The sequence below is a fragment of the Chlamydotis macqueenii genome, chromosome 11 (genome assembly GCF_036417535.1).
Source record: "Chlamydotis macqueenii isolate bChlMac1 chromosome 11, bChlMac1.mat, whole genome shotgun sequence".
In the NCBI taxonomy this organism is placed as follows: Eukaryota; Metazoa; Chordata; class Aves; order Otidiformes; family Otididae; genus Chlamydotis; species Chlamydotis macqueenii.
This window is the reverse complement of record NC_141566.1, coordinates 13,266,902-13,288,941: the sequence shown is the minus strand read 5'-3', so window position 1 is coordinate 13,288,941 and position 22,040 is coordinate 13,266,902. Positions and strand designations below refer to the sequence as shown.

General features: G+C 42.6%; 1 protein-coding gene across 1 annotated transcript in view; it reads right to left on the bottom strand.

Moving 5' to 3' along the window:
• The window catches only part of HTR2C (5-hydroxytryptamine receptor 2C), a 281,417-nt gene that overhangs the window by 36,643 nt on the left and 222,734 nt on the right, over positions 1-22,040 (bottom strand). The window contains exon 2 of the mRNA XM_086756328.1: positions 12,393-13,035. Coding sequence (XP_086612454.1) covers positions 12,393-12,777 — 385 coding nt within the window. The 5' untranslated portion in view covers positions 12,778-13,035. The remainder of the gene's footprint in view (positions 1-12,392; positions 13,036-22,040) is intronic.

The window sequence follows — 22,040 nt, the reverse complement described above, 5'->3', positions numbered from 1 at the left end:
AGAATGGGGACTTGGACTCCCACATGCTGCAAAAATACTTCACCAGCAACGAGAAAAATCCAATTCCTCTTCCAGTTTCTCAGGAGAAGCACTGTAGACATGGATACACTTCTATAGTGTATTCAGTTTTGGCAATGCACCATATTTTAATCAAAAATGTAATTAGACAAAAGCACTCTGAGCAGTTTTATTTGCCATAACACACTCGCTCAGGATGCTATGTGTCTCTGGAGCAGATGTGTCTCTGGATGTGTCTCTGGAGCTGGAGAGATGCCCTTGCTCTCCGCTTTTCTGCAACGTGAGGCATCAAGTGGAAGGGAGGGATGCCATCCAGAGGGACCTTGACAGGCTGGAAAGGTGGGCCCAGGCAAACCTCATGAAGTTCAACCAGGCCAAGTGCAAGGTCATGCAAATGGGTCGTGGCAATCCCAGGCACAAATACAGGCTGGGCAGAGAATGGATTGAGAGCAGCCCCGAGGAGAGGGTCTTGGGAGTGCTGGTGGATGAGAAGCTCAACATGAGCCAGCAATGCAGCCTTGCAGCCCAGAAGGCCAACCTCATTCTGGGCTGCATCAAGAGGAGTGTGGCCAGCAGGTCGAGGGAGGTCATTCTGCCCCTCTACTCAGCCCTGGTGAGACCCCACCTGGAGTACTGTGTCCAGTTCTGGAGCCCCCAACATAAGAAGGACATGGACCAGTTGGAGAAGGTCCAGAGGAGGGCCATGAAGATGATAAAAGGGCTGGAGCACCTCTCCTATGAGGACAGGCTGAGAGAGTTGGGGCTGCTCAGCCTGGAGAAGAGGAGGCTCCGGGGAGACCTTACAGAGGCCTTCCAATACCTCAAGGGGGCCTACAAGAAAGATAGGGAGAGGCTGTTTAGTAGGGCCTGTTGCGACAGGACTAGGGGTAATGGTTTTAAAATAGAGTGAGATAGATTTAGATTGGATATTAGGAAAAAATTTTTTAGAATGCAAGTTGTAGAACACTGGCACAGGTTGCCCAGAGAGGTGGTGGAAGCCCCATCCCTGGAAACGTTCAAGGCCAGTTTGGATGAGGCTCTGAGCAACCTGATCTAGTTGGAGATGTCCCTGCTCCTTGCAGGGGGGTTGGACTAGATGACCTTTGGAGGTCCCTTCCAACCCTAACCATTCTATGATTCTATAAGTGGTGTGTAGCACAACAGAGCCCAGGCTCCCACAAGCTACAGCAGAGCAGCTACAGGAGAGAGGGAGCTTCACTAAGTAAAGCATTCACTTCTGGAGCGAAGAATGACAGAATGAAGAATAACAGCATTCATTTTCAGAAGGAAAGTGCAGAGCAGTACCTTGTGGAATGTGACCTTCACGTCTGTAACCAAAGTTAATGAAGCTTTGCCAAGAGGCCAGGAGGGACACTTGTGCATTAATTATAGCCATTTATTAACACCCAGTTCACTTGTCCTGCCTCAGGTAACAGATGGCAGCGCAGGTAAGATGGCTATCAAAATATCTTGGAGGCTGGGTGATAGACACAGTTGGTTACACTTATGCATGGTTGCCTCACAATACTTGCTCTGACTTTGGCCCCTACACATTGCACACAGCAAAGACCAAGGCCTGGGCTGTGGTTTGGTGTGCCTGCACGCTCTTACACGGGTTGGAGGAAAGACTCAAATCATCCTGCCAAACAGACACAGCGGGAATCACTGACACAAGGAGCTGGCTGCAATCCTTTCTTGTGGGGCACAGGATCTCCAAGGACACAATTCAGATGATACCTGGGGTGCACTACCAGCAAGCCCTGCCTGCTTCACTCCCTCCCAATATTCTGAAATAAATCCCTAGCTGTCACATTCTGCTTGCCATGATAATGCTGCAAATTTACCAGCTGCTGTTGCTGCACAGAGGCCTGCTAAGGAAGGGACAAATTTGTCCTGAGGGAGAGAAAAGAGTTTCCATTTACAGTCAGTCCCACTGCATTTTTTAGGAGGAATTTACAATTCAAGCCAAAGATTTACTAAAAGCTGAATGTTTATTGAGCCAGTTTCTATTATATTAGAAGTGACAAGCTTTCTAAATCTGTCCATGCAGCTGCAGCACACACAGAAAAAACAGCTCAGTTACTGATAAAGGACATTACCATCTGTCCAAAGAAGTGATGGCAGGTCAAATGCTGAAGACTATTATAATTTAGTCTACTAGGAGACAGATCCTGCAGATCTTAGAAGTGATGCAAAACTACCTTCCAGAGGAGCTAAGGGCACTCTAGTACTACTTGCTCTTCCCAACTTTAAGTTGAGACACCATTCAGAAGTCAAATTCAACTCAAAGTAATCCTTTAGCATAATTAAAATAAACCTCCTAATTGACAACAGTCAGCAGGCTGCAGAGACTTCCCTGACTTGCTTCCTTGACTTTATACAATTTATTTATGGATTGTTCCCTTGCTTGCAAGCCTTGAAATCAAAATCCATGCATTGTCTCAAAAGCAAAAACTCAACACAAAGCAAGCCCAGGTATAAGCTTGACCAGAAAACTTTTCACTGTCTCCTTCCTAGACCAGAACCTCACCATCAGTGCTCTGTGTCTTGTTTTCCACAGCACGGCAGCAGCCCATAATGGAAGAGGTAGAGATGATCCTTCTCCTTTTCTATGGGCTGCTCATTTTTAATCTCTCTCTTTCTCAATCTAATAAGGACTAAAACTTCAAGGGGGCTTAGAGACGAGTGTATGAAGAATCCACTTTAGTCAAATGAAAGTTCACAGACAATAGGAACAACCAGTATAGATGTTATCGGTAACATGTTATTTCGTTGCACTTTTCCCATCAGTTTTTTTTTGTTCTATGAAATTAATGGAGAAAATTAAAGACATAGAAAGAAAGAAAAGGCATACATGCTAATTTCATATAAAATATTATATCTCAATGGAGAATATTGCACTAGAGCCATACACAACCTGCCTGTTGAGAAAGTCCTTGGGATGGGGCTGCTCCTCAGATGAACAAATGGGATTTCATCATTTAGAAAAAAAATTCCAAATGACTGATCAGCTCATATTGGTGCCATTCTGCAAATACCAAAATTGATTTCTCATCTCTCATAACAAAAGACTACAAAAACCTTGAGGAGATTTTCAGACAAGACATCAATAAAAAGACACGTCAAAATAATGAGAAAGAATAACAAAAGGCTAGAATAAGTTTAATTCCTGTAACAATTTTTTAAAACAATTCTGTCTTAATAGAAGTAGCAAGAAGGTGACTCTGAAGTACTATGGAGCACTATGGTCTTTATTGCAAAGTGCTTTGCACTGCTCAGATGATGATACTCTCCCCACTAGTCTGGCTTCCAGTCTTTATTGTGCAAAGTCCAACATTAAATATTTAACCAAAAAATAAAATAAATAAGATTTTAAAAAAAAACAACCAAAAAAAGGTATGGATTATCTCAGATTAGATCAGAAATGAAATCAAGAGGAAATTTATGTGTATGGAGCAAAGCCAGCTTTCAATATAACAATTAAAAGCTAAAGGCTCCTACCCAAAATGTTTTGGAAGAGGCTGATGCTAATTCAAGTAGCCAAATTTAATCACTGCTGAGAAAGGGCATGTAGCATCACTCCCTCCTCTTGCCAGGTATTTCACCCTCTCCAGTCCTGAGCTCCTGTGCTGATTTCAGCTCTTCAGCCTTTAGCTCTCACTTGACCAGAAGCCATCAATTTTCCACCAATGCAACCTAAAGCTACGTAGGGTCCTAATGCGATTTCCAAACATGATCAAGTAGAGCATCGTCATAGGGTGCAATATTTGCAGGGGCTCTGGAAAATCCTGCAAGTCAACATTTAGCTGCCTCAAAATATTTTTACAACCAGAGTCATGTATTCAACAAAATACAGAGAGTATCTAAGAGACCATTTAATATTTCCCTCCATCTCTCACTCTGAGCACAATTTAAAACTTGCGTAGCAGAAGAGAAGCTTTTACATGGATTCAGGGCACATCATACAGAGCTTTCTTTCCCCACAACAACACAGAAATGCCACAACTTAATCCCTTTTGACACATTAGGTAAACAGGCAGTTGTTCACGTGGAGAAAATTCAGTAGTAGGATACTCAATATCTGAATTAAAGTTTTCTATGTATTTAATAAACAGGAAAGAGTGCGAACAATAAGGTAGCATGTTTTTAGATTTCACAGAATTATTTAGTTTAGCCCAGGCTACAAGAAAGCTGTGGGGCCTTCAAAAGAGAATAAATGCTGCTGGATGAGCACGTAACATAGCAGATAATGGATTTTACTCATGGCAAAATAAACTAATACATGCTATTGGATATAAATTTCATTGCACATATCTCAGGTACAAGGTGTCATTGGAGACCAAAAAAGGCCCCATCTCTGAGTTTATGACATAGTAGATAGTGCAAGCAGCCTAGGTGTTTCCATTCACTCACACACTAGCAGAAGAATAAAAGGTAGCAGTTACTCAGTACAAACAGAAAGGTCATGCATTTAAAATTAACATCCATGAAAAATAATTTCTAAAAACAATGCAACTGCCGTCTGGAACTTGGTGTAGTCAAGATGCAGCTAAGGGCAAGACTTGGCAGGATTTTTAAAATGACCGACTGTTTCTAGGTACCTGAATATGATATCACAAAGTGCTAAACAAAACCTTGAGACACACAGATAACAGGAATATAATTCTCATAATACAGGGCACAACTCAAACGCCAGGCAATATAGTCTAGGAGGAAATGCCCCCCTTGAGAAGGCTTTTCTGTAACAGTCTGGTACAGGAAAATTCATCGCTTTTCTCAGGCCCCCGTCAGAGACAAAATATTAATCTAGTTGGACATCTGGTCTGATCTGGTCTGGCAGTTATACTCCAGACTCACTCTCCAGGATTTTTGATTCATGAAGACCTTAGTCTATATTTTAGATAACAGCAACCATTTATATTTTGCTATTTCCTTTCTTATTTTCATTCCAACTGGTGGTAGGCTTAGGGAACCTATAACTACGCAGTTTGGGTTTTTTTCAGAGATTTTAATTAATTCTCACTCTCCTTTCATTGTTGTCTTTTCTGAAAGGAAGTGCATTTCATCAGCACCTCCTCCCATACCTGCAGCTGTCCCCACAGCTCCTGGAGTATCTTCAGAGCACCCCTGCCCAAGGCAGAGCAGATTCTGCTTCCTGATCATCACCTGCACGAGACGTCATGGGGCAGAACACACACTGAACAGCAGCACTTGCCTCTGGGTGTCAGAGAGCTAAGGCCTATCCACATACCTAAAAATAATTTCCTTATAAATATAACTGAACTGCTGCCAAAATTCAGTTTTCTCAGGGCAGAGGTGGATGTTTATAAGGCTGGTGGAGGCTCAGCTGGCACTGGCTCACACCGTGGCTGGGCTGGCAGCCCACAGCTTTTACCCTCACCCCCAAGGTTATGCTGCAGGCATTTCCCTTGTCTTCACTGCTCTTCCGCGAGTCTCTGGCTTTGCTTTCTCTTCCTGCTGCTCTCTGAGGATCCTGGTCATAAGCCATAAAAAACTTGTTTTCCCTCTGCTCTTTCCCACCATCCCAGCTCACTGATCAGAGGCAACAAACACATATGGGAGCCTGGGACTGCTCAATACCGACTCCTTTGGAGTGAAGATGTTGTACCTCTGGCATCATTTGTTAGGGCATTATTTTAACAAGGTGAGATTTCACCTTTCTCCTGACAGTAATCATGTTAATACTTAATATCAATCATATAAATATTTAAAGCCTCACTACAGTATTGAGAAGCAATTAGTAAGTATCTGTGTAGCCCTAGGAGGGCCCAAATGCTAAACCTGATAAATATTCATTTTAAAAGAGCTCCTCGAGTTTCCACTGTTCTGGGACATACTGTCAGTACTCTCTGGGGATGAAACCTTGGTGACACTGTGCTTGTTTTCACTGCTTTTCTTGACACAGTGTTTCTGCTCTCCATTGCCACACCACCAGCCCTGGCTCAGGGCACCACACTGCTCATCAGCCAGGCTGGGAGGGCTCGAAAATCCTAGGATAGTTAAAAATTTCAGCTGACACCATCGCCAGCAGAGCTGAGCACGGAGCAGAAGTTACTACTGGCAGTGACACAGACAGTTACACCAGCTGGGAGAGGAAAGGGACCCCCGTGGTCCTCCCTGCGGTGTGCAAATGCATATCCAACAGCCCAGAACCGGTTGCCATGGCACAGGGAGGCACCTGGGGTAATGTGGCACAGGGAGGACAATGCCAAAGCAGTGAGATGGGTCACAGGTCACGGACAAAATGTCCACTGCCAGTTCATGAATTTGGGGTTTGCCATTTTTCCACACCATTGATGGATTTTAAGAACAACTTGTTACATTAAAATAATGGAGGGTGATCTCACCCGTTCACTACATCCAATGACTAGATCAGATAATAATTAGCTAAAAACTAAGCCAGGAGTTTGTCAGAAGGGGAAGACTTAATTAATCCAGGTGGACTGACAGTCACACATACACACAACTGTAGTAATTTGATTAACAACCATGAATACACTAAAAGAGTTAAGGAAACTCCAGTATAAGAAACATCACTTCTTATTTCATCTTTTTCTTCCTGTCGTAGTTCAGCCCTGATCGGGACCAGACTATGCAGTCTCTCTCTCACTCCCCCCACCCTCCGAGAGAATAGGGGGAGATAACATAAGAAAAACAGCTCAAGGTTTGAGATAAGGACAGGGAGAAAATCCCTAATGTTACCATTATGGGCAAAACAGACTCAACTTGGGGAAAACTATTCATTTATTACTAAGAACAGCAAGATAATGAGACAGAGAACAAGATAACCTCCCTATCCCTCCCTCTTCCCAGGCTTAACATTATCTCTACTGCCTTCCCCCTGCAAGCGGCACAGGGAGGAAGAGGGAATGGGGGTTGCGGTCAGTTCATCACGCGTTGTTTCACGCCACTGCTTCCTCCTCAGGGGAAGAACTCCTCACATTCCTCCCCTGCTCTGTTGTGGGGTCCCACCCCTACGCCACAGTCCTTCATGGAACTGCTCTGGTGTGGGTCATCTCTTCCATGGGTGCAGTCTCTCCAGAACAGCTGTCCCAGCAGGCCCTCCACGGGCCACAGCTGCCTTCAGGCATCCACCTGCCCCGGTGTGGGGTCCTTCATGGGCTCCAAGTGGATCTCTGCTCCTCCGTGGACCTCCATGGGCTGCAGGGGGACAACCTGCTCCACCATGGTCGTCACCACAGGCTGCAGGGGAATCTTGGCCAGGAGCAGCATTACTCCTCCCTCTCCTTCAAAACTGACCTTGGCATCTGCAGCTGTTCCTCTCACAAGAAAAGTTCTTCACAACAGGCTGGCAGACACCTCTCAGAATCTCTTCATATCATCCAGCTCATCTCCTCTCCACTTCTTGCAGCCGGGCCAGGCCGAGTCGGGCCCAGTCGGCCACCTGGCGAGAGGCCAGAGGGTGAGGCCTGCAAGGCCCATGAGGCCTGCACCTCCCCCTCTGCGCCTCTGCCCCTGCTCAGCTTCTTCACATCTTCTCTCTTTTTTTTTTTTTTTTTCTGTTTTCCCCTTCTTAAATACCTTATCGCAGAGGCATTATCACAGGACATTCTGCTACCAATCGGCTCGGCCTTGGACAGCAGTGGGTCCGCCCTAGGCCTGGCCGAGTCCACTGAACAAAGGGGAAACTTCTAGCAGTTTCCTACAGAAGCTAACACCTTAGGCCCCCCCTCACTAAACAAAACCACAACACTTCCTTTTTTTTTTCATAATGACGGGCGAAAACAACAACTGTGTTTAACTCCTTGTATCCTTCCCACACCCTATTCGGGTGCAGGTGCCTGTAGCTGGCTGGCAGCAGTAAATACTAACCTGTACCTTGAGTCATTACTAGAAAAGAGCAAGGGAAAATAAATAAATAAATAAATAAAGACAGAGCAGGTGGTCTCATCTGTTGAAAAAGCACATGGGTCCTTGCTGCAGCTTCAGAAAATACCCAGCATCATCAAGGTGTGCAGCATGCCTTGGCACTGCTGAGGAGATCTGCATCATAAAACACCTGTGGCACCTGGTGTCTGGCCTTTCAGCTATCAACTGCACCCATAAACTTCTTCAGCAGGACTTTGTCCTTGTCTTGCCTGATCAGATCTCTCTGCAAGATGTTCACTGCTGATAGCAAGTGCCACCCTAGAAAGGCAAAGCAGAGTTGGGTGAAATAAGAGTGCAGAACAAGCTGTTTGACTGACAGCTCTTTCTACTCCCCCTTTCCCTCTGCAGGGGGAATAAACAGTGAAGTCTGCCGCAAGTGCTTAGCACATCTCCATCACCACAAAATAATTACAATAATTATCAATAATAACAATAATATGGATGTAAAGCTACTTCAGCAGTTGGGGCTAATGGATGCTGAATCTAATACCAGCCTTCCTGGAAGCTGCATCGGGCTGCCACCATTACAGTGTTTATTTGAAACTCAGAGAGAAGAGAGAAGCCTGGGCACCTGGAATAGCAGATGAGTGTCCTGGCCCCTTGTTGGCCACACTCTGGCAACTTATTAGCAGCTGTGAACCCATTTCATTAGAACAAAGAAAGTTTAATACCTTCTGTAATTTATGCTCAGATCAGCCGTTGAAATTCTCTTGCATTCCTTCACTTGTCCTAGCAGACAAAAAGCAGCCCTCTCTTTCTTGCCTATGAACACTAGACATGATGCAAACCCACCACTCCTCGTCCCTAAAATGCTCCAAGCTGAGGAGACAATCTCCGTTACATGCAGAATACCTGATGCCCTAACACACCAGTATTTTTAATTAATCAAAAGTTTCTTCATTGAAATTAAACACAGTGTTAATTTCTCATTTACTCCCCCCAATACTTGCTTAATTAGCATACTGATTTATTTAGTTCTTTAGGAATTGCATGCCATGGAAAATGTTCTAAATTATCAAATGCAACTCATCGATTAGTCAAAGACATTTAAAAAAGACTAATTGATAAGTATATCAGAGCGCTGACTAATTACTGAAAAATCCAGCATAATGCATCCTGTCATCCTTTCCTTTGTAATAAGATTCTTGAATTAACTGTCAACTTGATTTTCCCTTCTTTTAATTAAGAAAAGAAAACCACTAAAACCCAGAAGTCTTTGTGGAGGGTGTCTACTCAATTTTCTGGTTATGCTTGAAGTGAAATCTACTTCATCATTAGTTGAAAAGCAAGGAAATGAAACTACTCTGCAAACTAGAATTTATCATTGGGGCTGAGAGAGCTGATGTGGAAACTTAAAAGCAACTTCATTGCTCTTCTATTTATTATATGTAATTTTAAAGGTTTCCTTCTATGAATCTGGAAGAGATGGGCTGCACACATTTCTCCAATCAGCACACAGCAGCTTTAGAAACAGCCCAGTGTCATATTATGTAGACTATATAGAACACACAAGGTAAAATATACAGAGTAAAAATGACTCAACATTCACAATTACATCTCCAAGCAGTAATGCCCTCCCTGATGTGTCCATGGCCATGAGCTCTTGTTACTCTTAGAGAAATTTTGCTGATATGTGAATATTTGCCCCCTTAGTCACTGATACTGGTTTGTGTGCTACCATGTAACCTACTAAAGCATTTGTATATGTTTGGATTTCCTGACCTCAAGATAAAGTCCAGTGTCCTACTGGCCACTGTGGCATCCAGAGTGCTTGTAGGAACAATCTTTTCCTGCAAGAACGGAGGAAGGGAAGGAAGGAAACTAAGCCAAGAAACCCCATGTTACACAAGAGGTCAGATTTTCTCCTCAAAGCCAGTGTGTGTAATGGTGCAGAGATGCCACTTATGACACCAGATAAAACAGACTTGGAAATAAGTGATGGGTCTCTGGTGGCTGTCAGTTATAATCACAGCATTTGTTAATGTTGCGACTCTGCCAAGAACCTTTCCAGCTGCCATCTCATGTTGCCACAACAACTGGTCCACCAAGCTGAGTATAATATACAAGATACCTGCCTCCCCTCCCTGCCAAAGCTAGAAAAAGATGTAGGACTCTGAAAAACCTGATGACTCCAGCACATGTGAAGCCGAGGAAGACACAGCTGTATTTGGTCCAAGTTGTATGTAGTGATGAGTGACAGGTTTGGCCTACTTTTCCTCTGTGCTCTTGCATCCATGTTTTATTTACATGAACCAGTAAATGCTGAGATTGTTGATGAGCCCTATTAGTCTCATATCCTAAATGATTTTTCTAGATGCCCAGAAAAGGGCATCTACGTCTTATGGTGGATTTAAATAGGAACAATACCCTTAACAAAGCCTCAGTCTTTTTCCTTTGGTCCTCTCAGACACACTCAAGCAGTCTATGCCCTTTATCTTCCAAGTATCAAACCAAATGTTTATTTTCAGGATGAATTAGCAAATAATTACTTGGGAGAGGGAACAGACTTTCTCTACTCCCTCTGGCAGCCTTCTTCCCTTGCTGCTGGAGTAGCACAGCCCTGGCTGCTTGCTTCCACAAATAGTGGCTTAAATAATATAGAAAAGTGATCTCACAGGGGTTCTATTGAAATCAGTCCACAAGTCCCTCTGAGGCTTCATTTTCCCCAAATGGAGCTTTTCCTCCTCCCCTCACAAAGCCTGAAGGCAACACACCTGATTTGGTCCAGCCCAGCAAGGGCTGCCAAGCTGGCCCAAGGGAGAAGTGCTAGCACCCAGCACAGCTCCGGCGGCCTCCTGGCTCCCCTGAAATATCAGCAGGTATTCTCATTTCTCACAGTACTTCCACAAGTTTGCCATGCCTGTTGAGAAGCGTTTGGGCCATCAACAGCTAATACTTGTGCTCTGGTACAAAAGAGGACTAATTACAATTCCTCTTCAGATCAATGATATTTACTTGCCTCTAAATATGCAGCATGGTTTACACCTTTAAACGACCTTAAGTAATCCTTTTCTAGACAGAACAGAAAATCCATTTCCATTAGTTTCCAAAGACTCAGAAAGTATGTATGTAGGAAGATCATTTCCATAAATTCACCTTTTTAGAGTCACTGAGTAACCTAGAATTTATGCAAGTGCAGGTCAATCAAATCATTTAATATTTATATGCTCCCTTTCAAGCTCCAGGGAACTGGAGTAAAATGCTAAAAATAAAATACATATGTTGTAATACATGGAAGATTTAGTGACGGAACTATTCTGACAGCCCAAAATAAAAAGCTTTATGCATAAGATCTCAATGGCTAGGTCTGTACCTAAATCATATATTGATTTAACTCACTGTAGACAAGTTATATAAGCTTTGGAATTACGTATGCTTGATCAATGTGTTTTAGAAATGAATCTCTGTCTAACTTAATCATTTAGGCAAAGAAAGAAGTCACATAAATATTCCTACATTTTACTTTATAGGACAGTAAACCAATTTCTAATAAAATCTGTAAGTAAACAGCATTATTTGTTTCCAAGAAATATCAATATTAAAATACTTTTCAAAGAAAATCTGAAAACAGACTTCAAAAAAGATTAAGTGTTATCTATTAAACACACACACATTATATTGATATGTGAGTATACAAACGTGATGATCAGGGATACAGAGGGGAACGCAATACTCCTTTGTAATATCCAGGGATGGAGAGTCCTAGCACCACAGTGAAAAAAATCAGACTCAGAGTCTCAGACAGATAAGAAAGTTGGATGTGTTTGATGTTTTACTCCTTTGAAGTGCTCACAGTGATTCTACACTCAAATGCAGGAGCAATGCCCCACTCCAGCGCAAACACACCGACCCTAATATGGTAGCAGAGCAATAAGTGCTTACACCTATACATGCAGATCTCAAAGTATTATAAAACTGAGTGCATTTTCTCAAGTTAGAGACAGGGAAACTGAGGCACGGGAAGAATGCCAGGAGTGAAGGCTTTTATCTGAATGCCAAATACACTAGTGCAAACCTCCTTTCTTAACCACATTATTGCTCAAATCCCACTGATATCAGTGGGAGCTCAAGGACTGATTCTGACCTGGCTTAGAACTGGGTCAGTCACAAACACACTCCTCAGCTTTTCCCTAAGCTCTTGTGTCCTAGCTAATTTTGGGGCAGTCCAACCAAAAGTTTGGACTGACTCACTGTTGCAGTTTCTCTGGGTGGCCTTGGCAATAAAAAACAACTATGCCAACACCATTCCTGGGTCATTCCCAGCAGCAGGGAAACAAGCTCTGCTCTCAGCAGAGTATTGTCTTCACGTAGCAGAGCGTGAACATCAGCACAGACCCATGGTCAAGTCCACACTGGTACTCCTCAAGCTACCAAGGAATGAAAAACTGGGCAAAGCAGATTGCTGCAGCCTCTGGGGATTCCCTGTGAAAGCATGTAGTCAAACAAGGAGGGAAGCCACTTACCGTACAGGACTGTAATGAGCGACACGGGCATGACCAGGATACCCACCAGCATGTCTGCCACTGCTAAGGACATCAGGAAGAAGTTTGTGGCATTCTGCAACTTCTTCTCCAAGGACACAGCCATAATTACCAATATGTTTCCCCCAATGGTCAGCAAGATGACAACCAAGATCAGGAGGGCCGGCCAGTTCTTTTCCCTCACGGACATCCGAGAGACTTCACCCTTCTCAGAGGCATTAAGAGGATCAGATGTAGGCAAACTCTGATTCAGAGTCAAATTGCTGCTTAAGGACCAAGCCATCAGACCACCATGCAAACTAAAATCCAGCGTAACAGACACTGTTGTTAAACTGAGTAATATTCCAGTGCTACTTAAAGTGCTCATCGTCTGGGACTGATTTTTCTGTCTCTTAACCGTGCCTCAGAGATGATCCCTTTTCCAAATTGCAGGTCCAAGGCAGATGCCGAACTTCACAAAACCTGAGCCAGAAAATAATTTGATCTTCCATAGTGAAATAAACCTTACAGAAATTAGCGTGGAGCTCTTCTAGTTTCCTTGGCTATGGTGGAAGATGACCACTGACCAGCAAACTCGAGGGAAAGGAGACTTTGCAATCTCCAGCTGGTTTCCAGGTCCACCATTCTGAAAAGGAAAGAAAAAGTATATTCTTCACTGAAATCACAGCATATACAACACCTTCTTTATTCCCACACAAACGACATTCTTATTCTCTCCCTTCCTGCTGGCTAGGATGCTCTCCAGACTGCAAGTAATTTATCTTATGGGTACAGACAATTATAGGGGGGAGAGGGAGAGAATCACATCAGTGTGCTCTGACTGGTTAAAAGCTGATTATCACTAATTAAATGTTTTGTGAAACCTGCAAAAGCAAATCTGAAGAGCAAAATATGTTTCACTTGATAGCCACTTCACAGATACTCTGCTGCTGTGTAAAATAGTAATTGCATGAAATTCCAACCATTCCAGATAGAGCAGGCAAAGCACAGTGTAAATCATCACCTTAAATGGAACTGTTTGGATATATTTTGCATATTCTGAGATAAAGTGCAGTTGTTGTAAAAACCCTCAGATGTCAATGACTAGCTCTTCTGTAATAATGAAGACTATAGTTTGCTTTTTATTAGGAAATAAATGGTGGCTAAGATGCAATATATATTGGGTAACATTATATGATGCTATGCTGTCAATCTCTCCAAACAGATAACAAAGAGATAAGAGAAGAGAAAAGACAAACTCATAAAAGCTGACCAGTTATTCCTGCTCTTCTTCATCTGTTTTGTGCTACTGTGCTTCTGTGCTGATCACCAGCAGGAAGCTGGGCCAGTAAGCCCAGTCCCACCAGCCTGCTGCCCAGCACGTGCAAGTATCAGCATCCTCATCACACACACAGTCGGTAGGATGGATTTCCTCAGAGTATCTCACATGATTTATGCTTCTTCACAAATTAGCTGACAGTGAGGGCAGGTTAGATTACGTCCCCTGACTGCCCATGTAATACACACCAGAAAGCATCACACTGCAGCCTCTGAAGGAGTCCATTAGCCTCATGCATTGACCTGATTCAGCAAATTAAACATACTCTTAACTTCAGGCACATGCCTACAACCACTGAAGCTAAGGGCATGTATTCTCCATCCTGACTGTGAGATATGTTCACCTGATTCGTGTTAATGTGAAGCAATACTAGGGTTGCATGGTGAGATGTGACCCTCTCTGTATATGGAATCTTTGATTATCCTGTTTGTTCTTATGTAGCCACAGGCTCAGGGGAAACAGGAAGATATGTACCTAGTTCTATAAGTTTTGTTTAAAGTTATAAACGTCTTTGGGAGGTTTATTTAAGTTATTAAAAATGTGTTTGGCAGGATTCACATAATTAAGGATTTTACCTGCTTAACAGCGCTGTTTGCATAAGAAAGACACTTGACAATGGAGCGAACAAACGACGAGAAAAGCGGGCTGGGGGCTGATGACCACGGGCACCTAAACAACCCCAAAGATGGGACCCGCCGCTTCTGTACTTTTAGCCAATTAACACCTGTATAGTGGCTAGTGATACGATCTTGGCCAATCAGTACCTGCCGCGAACGGTGTGAGTAACCAATGGAGTGTAGATTGTGAGCTCCCCAAAAAGGAGACAGGCACGATGGGGGGACCGGGAGAGGTTATCAATACTGTAACTGTGAACTAAGGGGTGTGCGTCTTGGTGGAGCGGAGACTCCCGGTGCACCCAGCGCTGTTTGCTTGTTTCTATTCAATAAATTGGAAACTATAATTGGAATCCTGTTTTGGGACTCAACTCATTTATAACACTGACTAAATCACATTCTCAGGGAAAAAAATGTTTTGACTGTCAATCCTGTACAACTAATGAAAACAGCAGCTTTGCTTTGCATTTCCATTGCATCAGAGACAAGATCCTAACAACTGCGTACAGGACTAAAAGCACTGAAGGAAAGCAGTTACTAGAACAACAAACTCCCCATACCACTGTATAGAAGTTGACCAGTAAGTAGAATAAAATCAATAGCATGCAACTTACATTGAGCATACCCTCAACTTTTTGCGTAGTCCACACAAAAGGAGCTGTCCGATCACTGTTAAATAAATAACTAAATAAAAGCCAGATTTTAGCCTTTGAATACACTGTGGCACACATGTGACACAGCAATTTGCTATCCAGGGATCAAAAGCTAAATGTAATTCATGGGATTACATTAGATTTTATGCAAAATAAGAAGCGCTCAGAGTCTTATAATAAAATGTTTAACATTCATGGAGGTTTTGGAAACTTACTAATGGGCTTCGTGCACAAAAACATTTCTTAAATGAGCAGTGTGTACAATGAACCCAGATTTGCTTCTGCATTATAGTTAATTACTCCCAAAGTGTCTCTAAACCTCATATTTGGGAAGAAGTTCTGCACTATGTGCACAGAAAAATAATTCTGCAGCTGCACATGCAGATGAATTAGCAAGTAGTCACTGGATCATTTATTTTTCAAACTTAGCTGGTCTGAAAAAAGAATCTCTAGAAAGTTTCAAAATATTTCAAAGCATTTTCTTCAAAACACAGCTTTTATTTTAAAGCTGTGAACAAAATTAACCATTTTTCCAAATCACCTTTCCACAGTGAAGGAGACACTAGGCAGGTTTGTGGCACTTCAGTTTTGCTGTGCAGGACACCCACCTCCATTAAAGCCAGTAAGAATTTCTGGGTCTCCAGAAAATCTCTTTGTCTCCATGACTCTTGGGCACTCCTGATCATGACACAGTAATACTTTGGCAGAAGGAGCAGAAAGTTCATGCCTAAACGTGAGGATATGGTCAAAGAGCAGGATGTCCAGCCTTGGTCTTATTTCTTCTCAGGTCTGAGCTCTTGGAGAAGGTGATGCTACCACCACTCTCGCCATAGATGTGAATGAGCTTGATGTTCCTGGCATGTGCTAATTGGGGTTGCTGAAGAAACATGGACAGGGAGATGTCTCAACTCTAGATAATTAAAAAAACTCCTCCAAAAAACCCCAAACTAACCTAACTGCAAGATAAGATTTTTGAATTAAAAATGTCCAATTTTATAACTACTGAGGACTGAATTCTGAAATAGTCAGTAGGGTAATTCTCTCTTGCATTTAACAAATGACTTGCAATAGCATTTTCTTCCATGAATGATGTTGCATCAGAGCATGGAGCTAAAAAAAAAAGTCAATAGGCAGAATTATCACTTGCTTATTCATCAGTTTTATTATTAAAAAATAAAATGTATGTCATTCGGCTACTAATGTACTTTGAAGCATGGGGTTCCAAAGTTACACTAGTCACCAAATACAATTTGCTTTGAATTAAGTTATTCTCAGGAGAAAAATCAATTTTGTCAGGAAGGTGTAAGAAAGGAAGACTTCAAAATTCATTCGCTTGCTCTAAACAAGCAGTTTTCAAACACACAGAGACAGACTTGGAGCAAAATGCTTACTATGCAAAGTAAGTTCTGCAAGTCTGGTACACAGTAACTTCTCAGCAAGAAAATTACATTTTCTCAAAAGTCTAACAGATTTCTCAATAATCCTCCCCCCACATTCTTCTCAGTAGTTAAAAATGTACATGTTCTACATGCAAGAGTAAAACCAGGTTATGATATTGAGAAACTATTTTTTTTAATTAGGATTATAATGGTAAAAATGAATCTCAAGCTCAAATTCCATCTTTAATATTAGAAAGAATTATTATTTCTTTCAATACTTGGTCCATTCACCTATCTATTGTTTGGAGTGACTCATGAAGAGAACCATTACTATTTTTGTGCCAATACAGAACTAGGAAAAGAAAAGGAAACAAGACATCTAAAAAAGAGTTGTGGCAAGTACACTTGCCCTAAGCTAGGAAGCTTCCAGAACTATGTGGCTGTTGTAAACTGGAGTCTTCAGCCAATGAGAACTGATGTGATCATATATGATTGCAACTCAGATTCAACTGAGCCCGCTGGAGAGTGAGCTGAAACCAGTCCTCCTTGGAGCAGTGGGGCTGCAGTCAAGGACTCTCCCCTTAGGTTTGGATGCTGCCTAAGGAAACCCCTTGAGGTGGAGAGCCCCTCGAGGTGGAGGGCTGTCCCTTTGTTAGGTGAGAGATTGCACACTTTGGATCATTGGAATTCCTGAGTGCAGTATTAATTCCTGAGTGACATTTCAAACCTGTGGGTTGTTAATGATACTGGAGTCTTAAAGCAATTTTGGTTAAAAATAGAGCTAAGTTTGAATTTATTATCAGTTTGTTACAAATAAATCCTGTTCGAATTTATCACCTGTCGTGGTTTTGTTAATGAGGGGGGGGCTAAGGTGGTACCTTCTGTAGGAAACTGCTAGAAGTTCCTCCCCTTTGTTCAGTGGACTCGGCCAGGCCTAGGGCGGACCTGCTGCTGTCCAAGGCCGAGCCAATTGGTAGCAGAATGTCCCGTGATAACGCCTCTGCGATAACGTATTTAAGAAGGGGAAAACAGAAAAGAAGAGAGAGAAGAGAAGATGTGAAGAAGCTGAGCAGGGGCAGAGGCGCAGAGGGGGAGGCGCAGGCCTCATGGGCCTTGCAGGCCTCACCCTCTGGCCTCTTGCCAGGCAGCCGACTGGGCCCAACTCGGCCCAGCCTGGCTGCAAGAAGTGGAGAGGAGATGAGAAGTGAATAAGATGTAAAAAAGATCCTGAGAGACATCTACCAGCCTGTTGTGAGGAATGGCTGCAGACGCCAAGGTCAGTTCAGAAGGAGGGGGAGGAGTAATGCGGCTCCTGGCCAAGATTCCCCTGCAGCCTGTGGTGACGACCATGGTGGAGCAGGTTGTCCCCCTGCAGCCCATGGAGGTCCACGGAGGAGCAGAGATCCACTTGGAGCCCATGAAGGACCCCGTACCGGGGGAGGTGGATGCCTGAAGGAGGCTGTGGCCCATGGAGGGCCCGCTGGGACAGCTGTTCTAGAGGGACTGCACCCGTGGAAGAGATGACCCACACCAGAGCAGTTCCACGAAGGACTGTGGCCCGTGGGAGGGACCCCACGCTGGAGCAGGGGAGGAATGTGAGGAGTTCTTCCCCCGACCACGAAGCAGCGGCGTAAAACAACGTATGATGAACTGACTGCAACCCCCATTCCCTCTTCCCCCTCTGTGCCGCTCGGGGGAGGAAGGTAGTAGAGATAATGTTAAGCTTGGGAAGAGGGAGGGGTGGATGGAGATTATCTTGTTCTCTGTCTCATTATCCTGCTGTTTGTAGTAATAAATGAATAGTTTTCCCCAAGTCGAGTCTGTTTTGCCCGTGACGGTAACTTTAAGGATTTCTCCCTGTCCTTATCTCAAACCTTGAGCCGTTTTTCTTATATTTTCTCTCCCTGTTCTCTTGGAGGGTGGGGGGAGTGAGAGAGAGACTGCGTAGTCTGGTCCCGATCGGGGCTGAACTACGACATCACCTCATCTAATTTAATTTTTGTGGGTTTCCCCAACAAGCATTTTCCAGGTGCACTATGGAAATGCAATACCTGAAATAATTTGGTACATATGTTGTAGAAGAAGAGTGATGACATTGGAGATCTGCCTTATCCAATAGCTCCTAAATTCCTGGTTTAGATGGATCAAAGATGTTGGCACTGCTGTGTATGTCACCTTCTCCCTGATAGTGGCCAGAAAGAAGCTGGCAGCCCTCATTTGCACTGCAACCAATAGCCACCCTTGGGTGCAACTAGTTCCCTGCACCTGGGAAATGGAGGAAGGAAGAGCTAATCTCTCAGACCAGAATAGCATCACTGCTTGTTTTGAAGTTGCCTAAATTCAGCCATCATCAGGTCTGGCATAAAGAGTGATAGACTTTCATCTCTTACCTTGGCATAAACAGAAAGAACAACATCACATGGAAGAGAGGTGACTCTTGGGACTGATCCAATGCTTCTGGCTTCATTCTACCACATTTCTGTGAAAAACTCTGTACTAGAGTCCTTGTCAAGTCTCATTGACCCCCTTTTTTCTACACTACTTTTAGTTATTGTTTTATTTTTGGTTTTCACTGCCTGGAAAATTATTGTTATGCATCCCAGAATAGCATCAGTTTATCTAGTGACAGGAATACCTTGGAGAGGACATCAGGATAATGAGGGTTTTCAGGTTTTATCCAAGACTGTAATGGTTTAAAAAAAGAAACAAACAGAAAACAACCCTACAACACAAACCAAAACCTCAACCTATCTCAACTGCCTTAAAATCTAGAGAGGAAATATTTTACATATTCATTTTGAAAAATGATACATGGGAATTTTACCACAGCAATGCTCAAGATTGGGCTCCACCTTCAGAATTAACCATCCTATTGCTTTGTTAATACTTTTCTATTATTTAACATGGATTCTGGCTTGAAATCATCAGCTTTTTTGACTGTCTCCATGAGGTATAACTTTATGACTAAATCCTTCAGCTACAGTCTTCTAAGCACACCACTGTACCAGAAAAGTAATTCATGTTTTATTCATAAATTCTGCATATATTTAAGAAATATCTCCATAATTTTAAATTAAAATCTGTGCCTACCACAGATTTTTTCCAACAGCTAACTTCAAAGCACACATACTGAATTTTGTGGTCAATCATTAATTCCAGTTCAATCAACTACCAACAGTCCTTAAAATTATAATTTAAACATCAGCAAAACCAAGTTCTGCCACTTTTGCTTTTTGATAGAGGTAAGTAAGGAGTTCTTTGGTCATGTTATTTTCCCTCAGTCTTTAAGTCCAGTTTACAATAAACTGAATCTAGAAAAACATTTTTGTTTCTCTTCTATCATAGAATCATAGAATCACATGGTTGGATGGCACCTATAAGATCATCTAGTCCAACCGTCTTCCCACTACCATTGCTGCCACAGCTACTAAACCATATCTTGTAGCTCCTCATCAAGCCGCCTCTTGAACACTGCCAGGGACGGCAACTCCACCACCTCCCTGGGCAGGCCATTCCAGTGCCTGACCACTCTTCGGGAGAAAAGGTTTTTCCTCACGTCCAGTCTAAACCTCCTCTGGTACAACTTGTGGCCATTTCCTGGGGTCCTGCTTGTTGCCTGGGAGAAGAGGCCAAACCCCTGCTCATCACAACCTGCCTTCAGGAAGCTATAGAGTGCAATGAGATCTCCCCTGAACCTCCTCTTCTCCAGACTAAACAATCCCAACTATCAAGAACACATGAATTATTTACAGCAAAAGTTTGCTATGCTGAAGTTTTCAGATACTCCAGAAGGTTAAGTCAAAGGGAAACAAAAGCTGCAGTGGTTCGTGAGTCTGTACTGCTGGGGCACTGGGGTGTTCACATGCCTTAGGGAGTGTTTACCACCATTACTCTTGCTAAAAGGAAAAAAACAAACAAACCAAACCAACCTTTATTGGAATAAACATAATCAATTTTTCCTTTGAATTAAATGCATTAATCTTTAGTTGGTTTACCCTTCAAAGCTCAGAATATTTTCTTCTGGAGAAAATCAGCCACCTGCTGAGAACTCAAGACATTCCCCAGCCCCCAGCTAGGATCCTGCCTGTCCTGGGCAGACTGAAGAGCTCCTGCACTCTCATAAATCATGTAATAACTCTCTGGGACTCATAGCCTGGATGTTAACAATATGCATTTGAAATTGGGTAAAAAATCAAGTATTGTCAATTTAGCCCAAAAAAAGAATCTGGGTCTCAGGCAGACTCAGAGAGGAGAATAATACATTAATTCACAGTAAGTCTTGCTGAATAAAACAAGAGTACATAATGATCAAAAGTGATGACTTTCAGCAATTCCCTCCTCGCAAAACACCCAAGAAATATCCAATGGCTTGTCAAAGGCACAAAGGTCGTATGTGAGCAAAAGAGATTTTTTCCTCCTAAACTATCAGCAGTACTCAATTCTCTGAGTCGTATTCACATTTCATTGATAAGCAGATGGAACGAACAAGTTGTTCAAGATCAAACGTATTTTTAAATAAAAAGTTTTCCTTCAGCCTTGGCTTTGATGGTAGATCCCCACAAGGGTAAAAATAATTCTGAAGTTGAGTAAACTGAACTGCAAGTACTGCAATTTTTGACAGGAAAACAGTTGCAGATAGTTCACAATTATCTGAGCCAGATAGTCAGCTGATATAAATTGTTATAGCACCATGAAGCCCTTTACAAAATGGCAAATAATTTTAAATTATACAATAGAATACACAGTTTAGGCTCAAGAAGGCAGATTTAAGGCTTCATTCTTCACTCTAAACTCTGTATTCATTGCTATTTGCATCTTTACTAATTCATTTTTTTAATGCATTGCCAAATTCCTTTTTATTTTTATTTGTAACAGAAGGTTGCTTTAAAATACATCTTTTCATAACACCCTTGGAAGGGCCCGTTTAGTTTTAGTGACTGAATAAAATAATATTTTTATATTTACAGAATTATGTATTTTAGGCACTTGCAACTCATCTTTCTCCTTTTTTTTTTTTGTAGCAGCAGTAAGCTGCATCCCTATTTCTGTGCAAATATATTTTTAAATGGTGTATGAGACTGCAGCAAGTCCAACAAAGACCACCAAGGTGATGGGGGTTGAAGCACATTAAATACTGGGTTTGGTTCAGCCCTGAGTTTGCTTCAGCCTAGAGAAAAGGCATTGAACCACGATGTATTTGCTGTCTACAGCTACCTGCTGGTGATTATAGAGAAGACAGTGAGACTCTTCCAAGAGCTGCACAACAAAAGAAGCAACTGTCGCAGTAATAGATCTAAGGAAATAATGTATAAAATAGGAGAAAAAAAAAACCATAAAAGAAATCACATTGAGGATGGTCAGACAGGGGAAGTGGGTCACAAAGAGACTGTGGGATCTCCATCCTTGAAGATGCTCAAAATACAGCTAGGGATTACCCTCAGACTCCCAATCTAACTTTGAAGGTAGTCTTGCCCTGAGCATGGAGTTGGACTAGAGACTTTCAAGAGGTCCCTTCTAACCTAAATTATTCTATGACTGGATAAAGAACATGCTTCAGAGCAAAACTGTCCAACCTGTGGGTGTTTTTGATATCCCATCCTTGGATACACACCCTATGCTTGTCCCTACTACTCAAGCTCAGGACAAGACCAGCACATCTGGTCCCC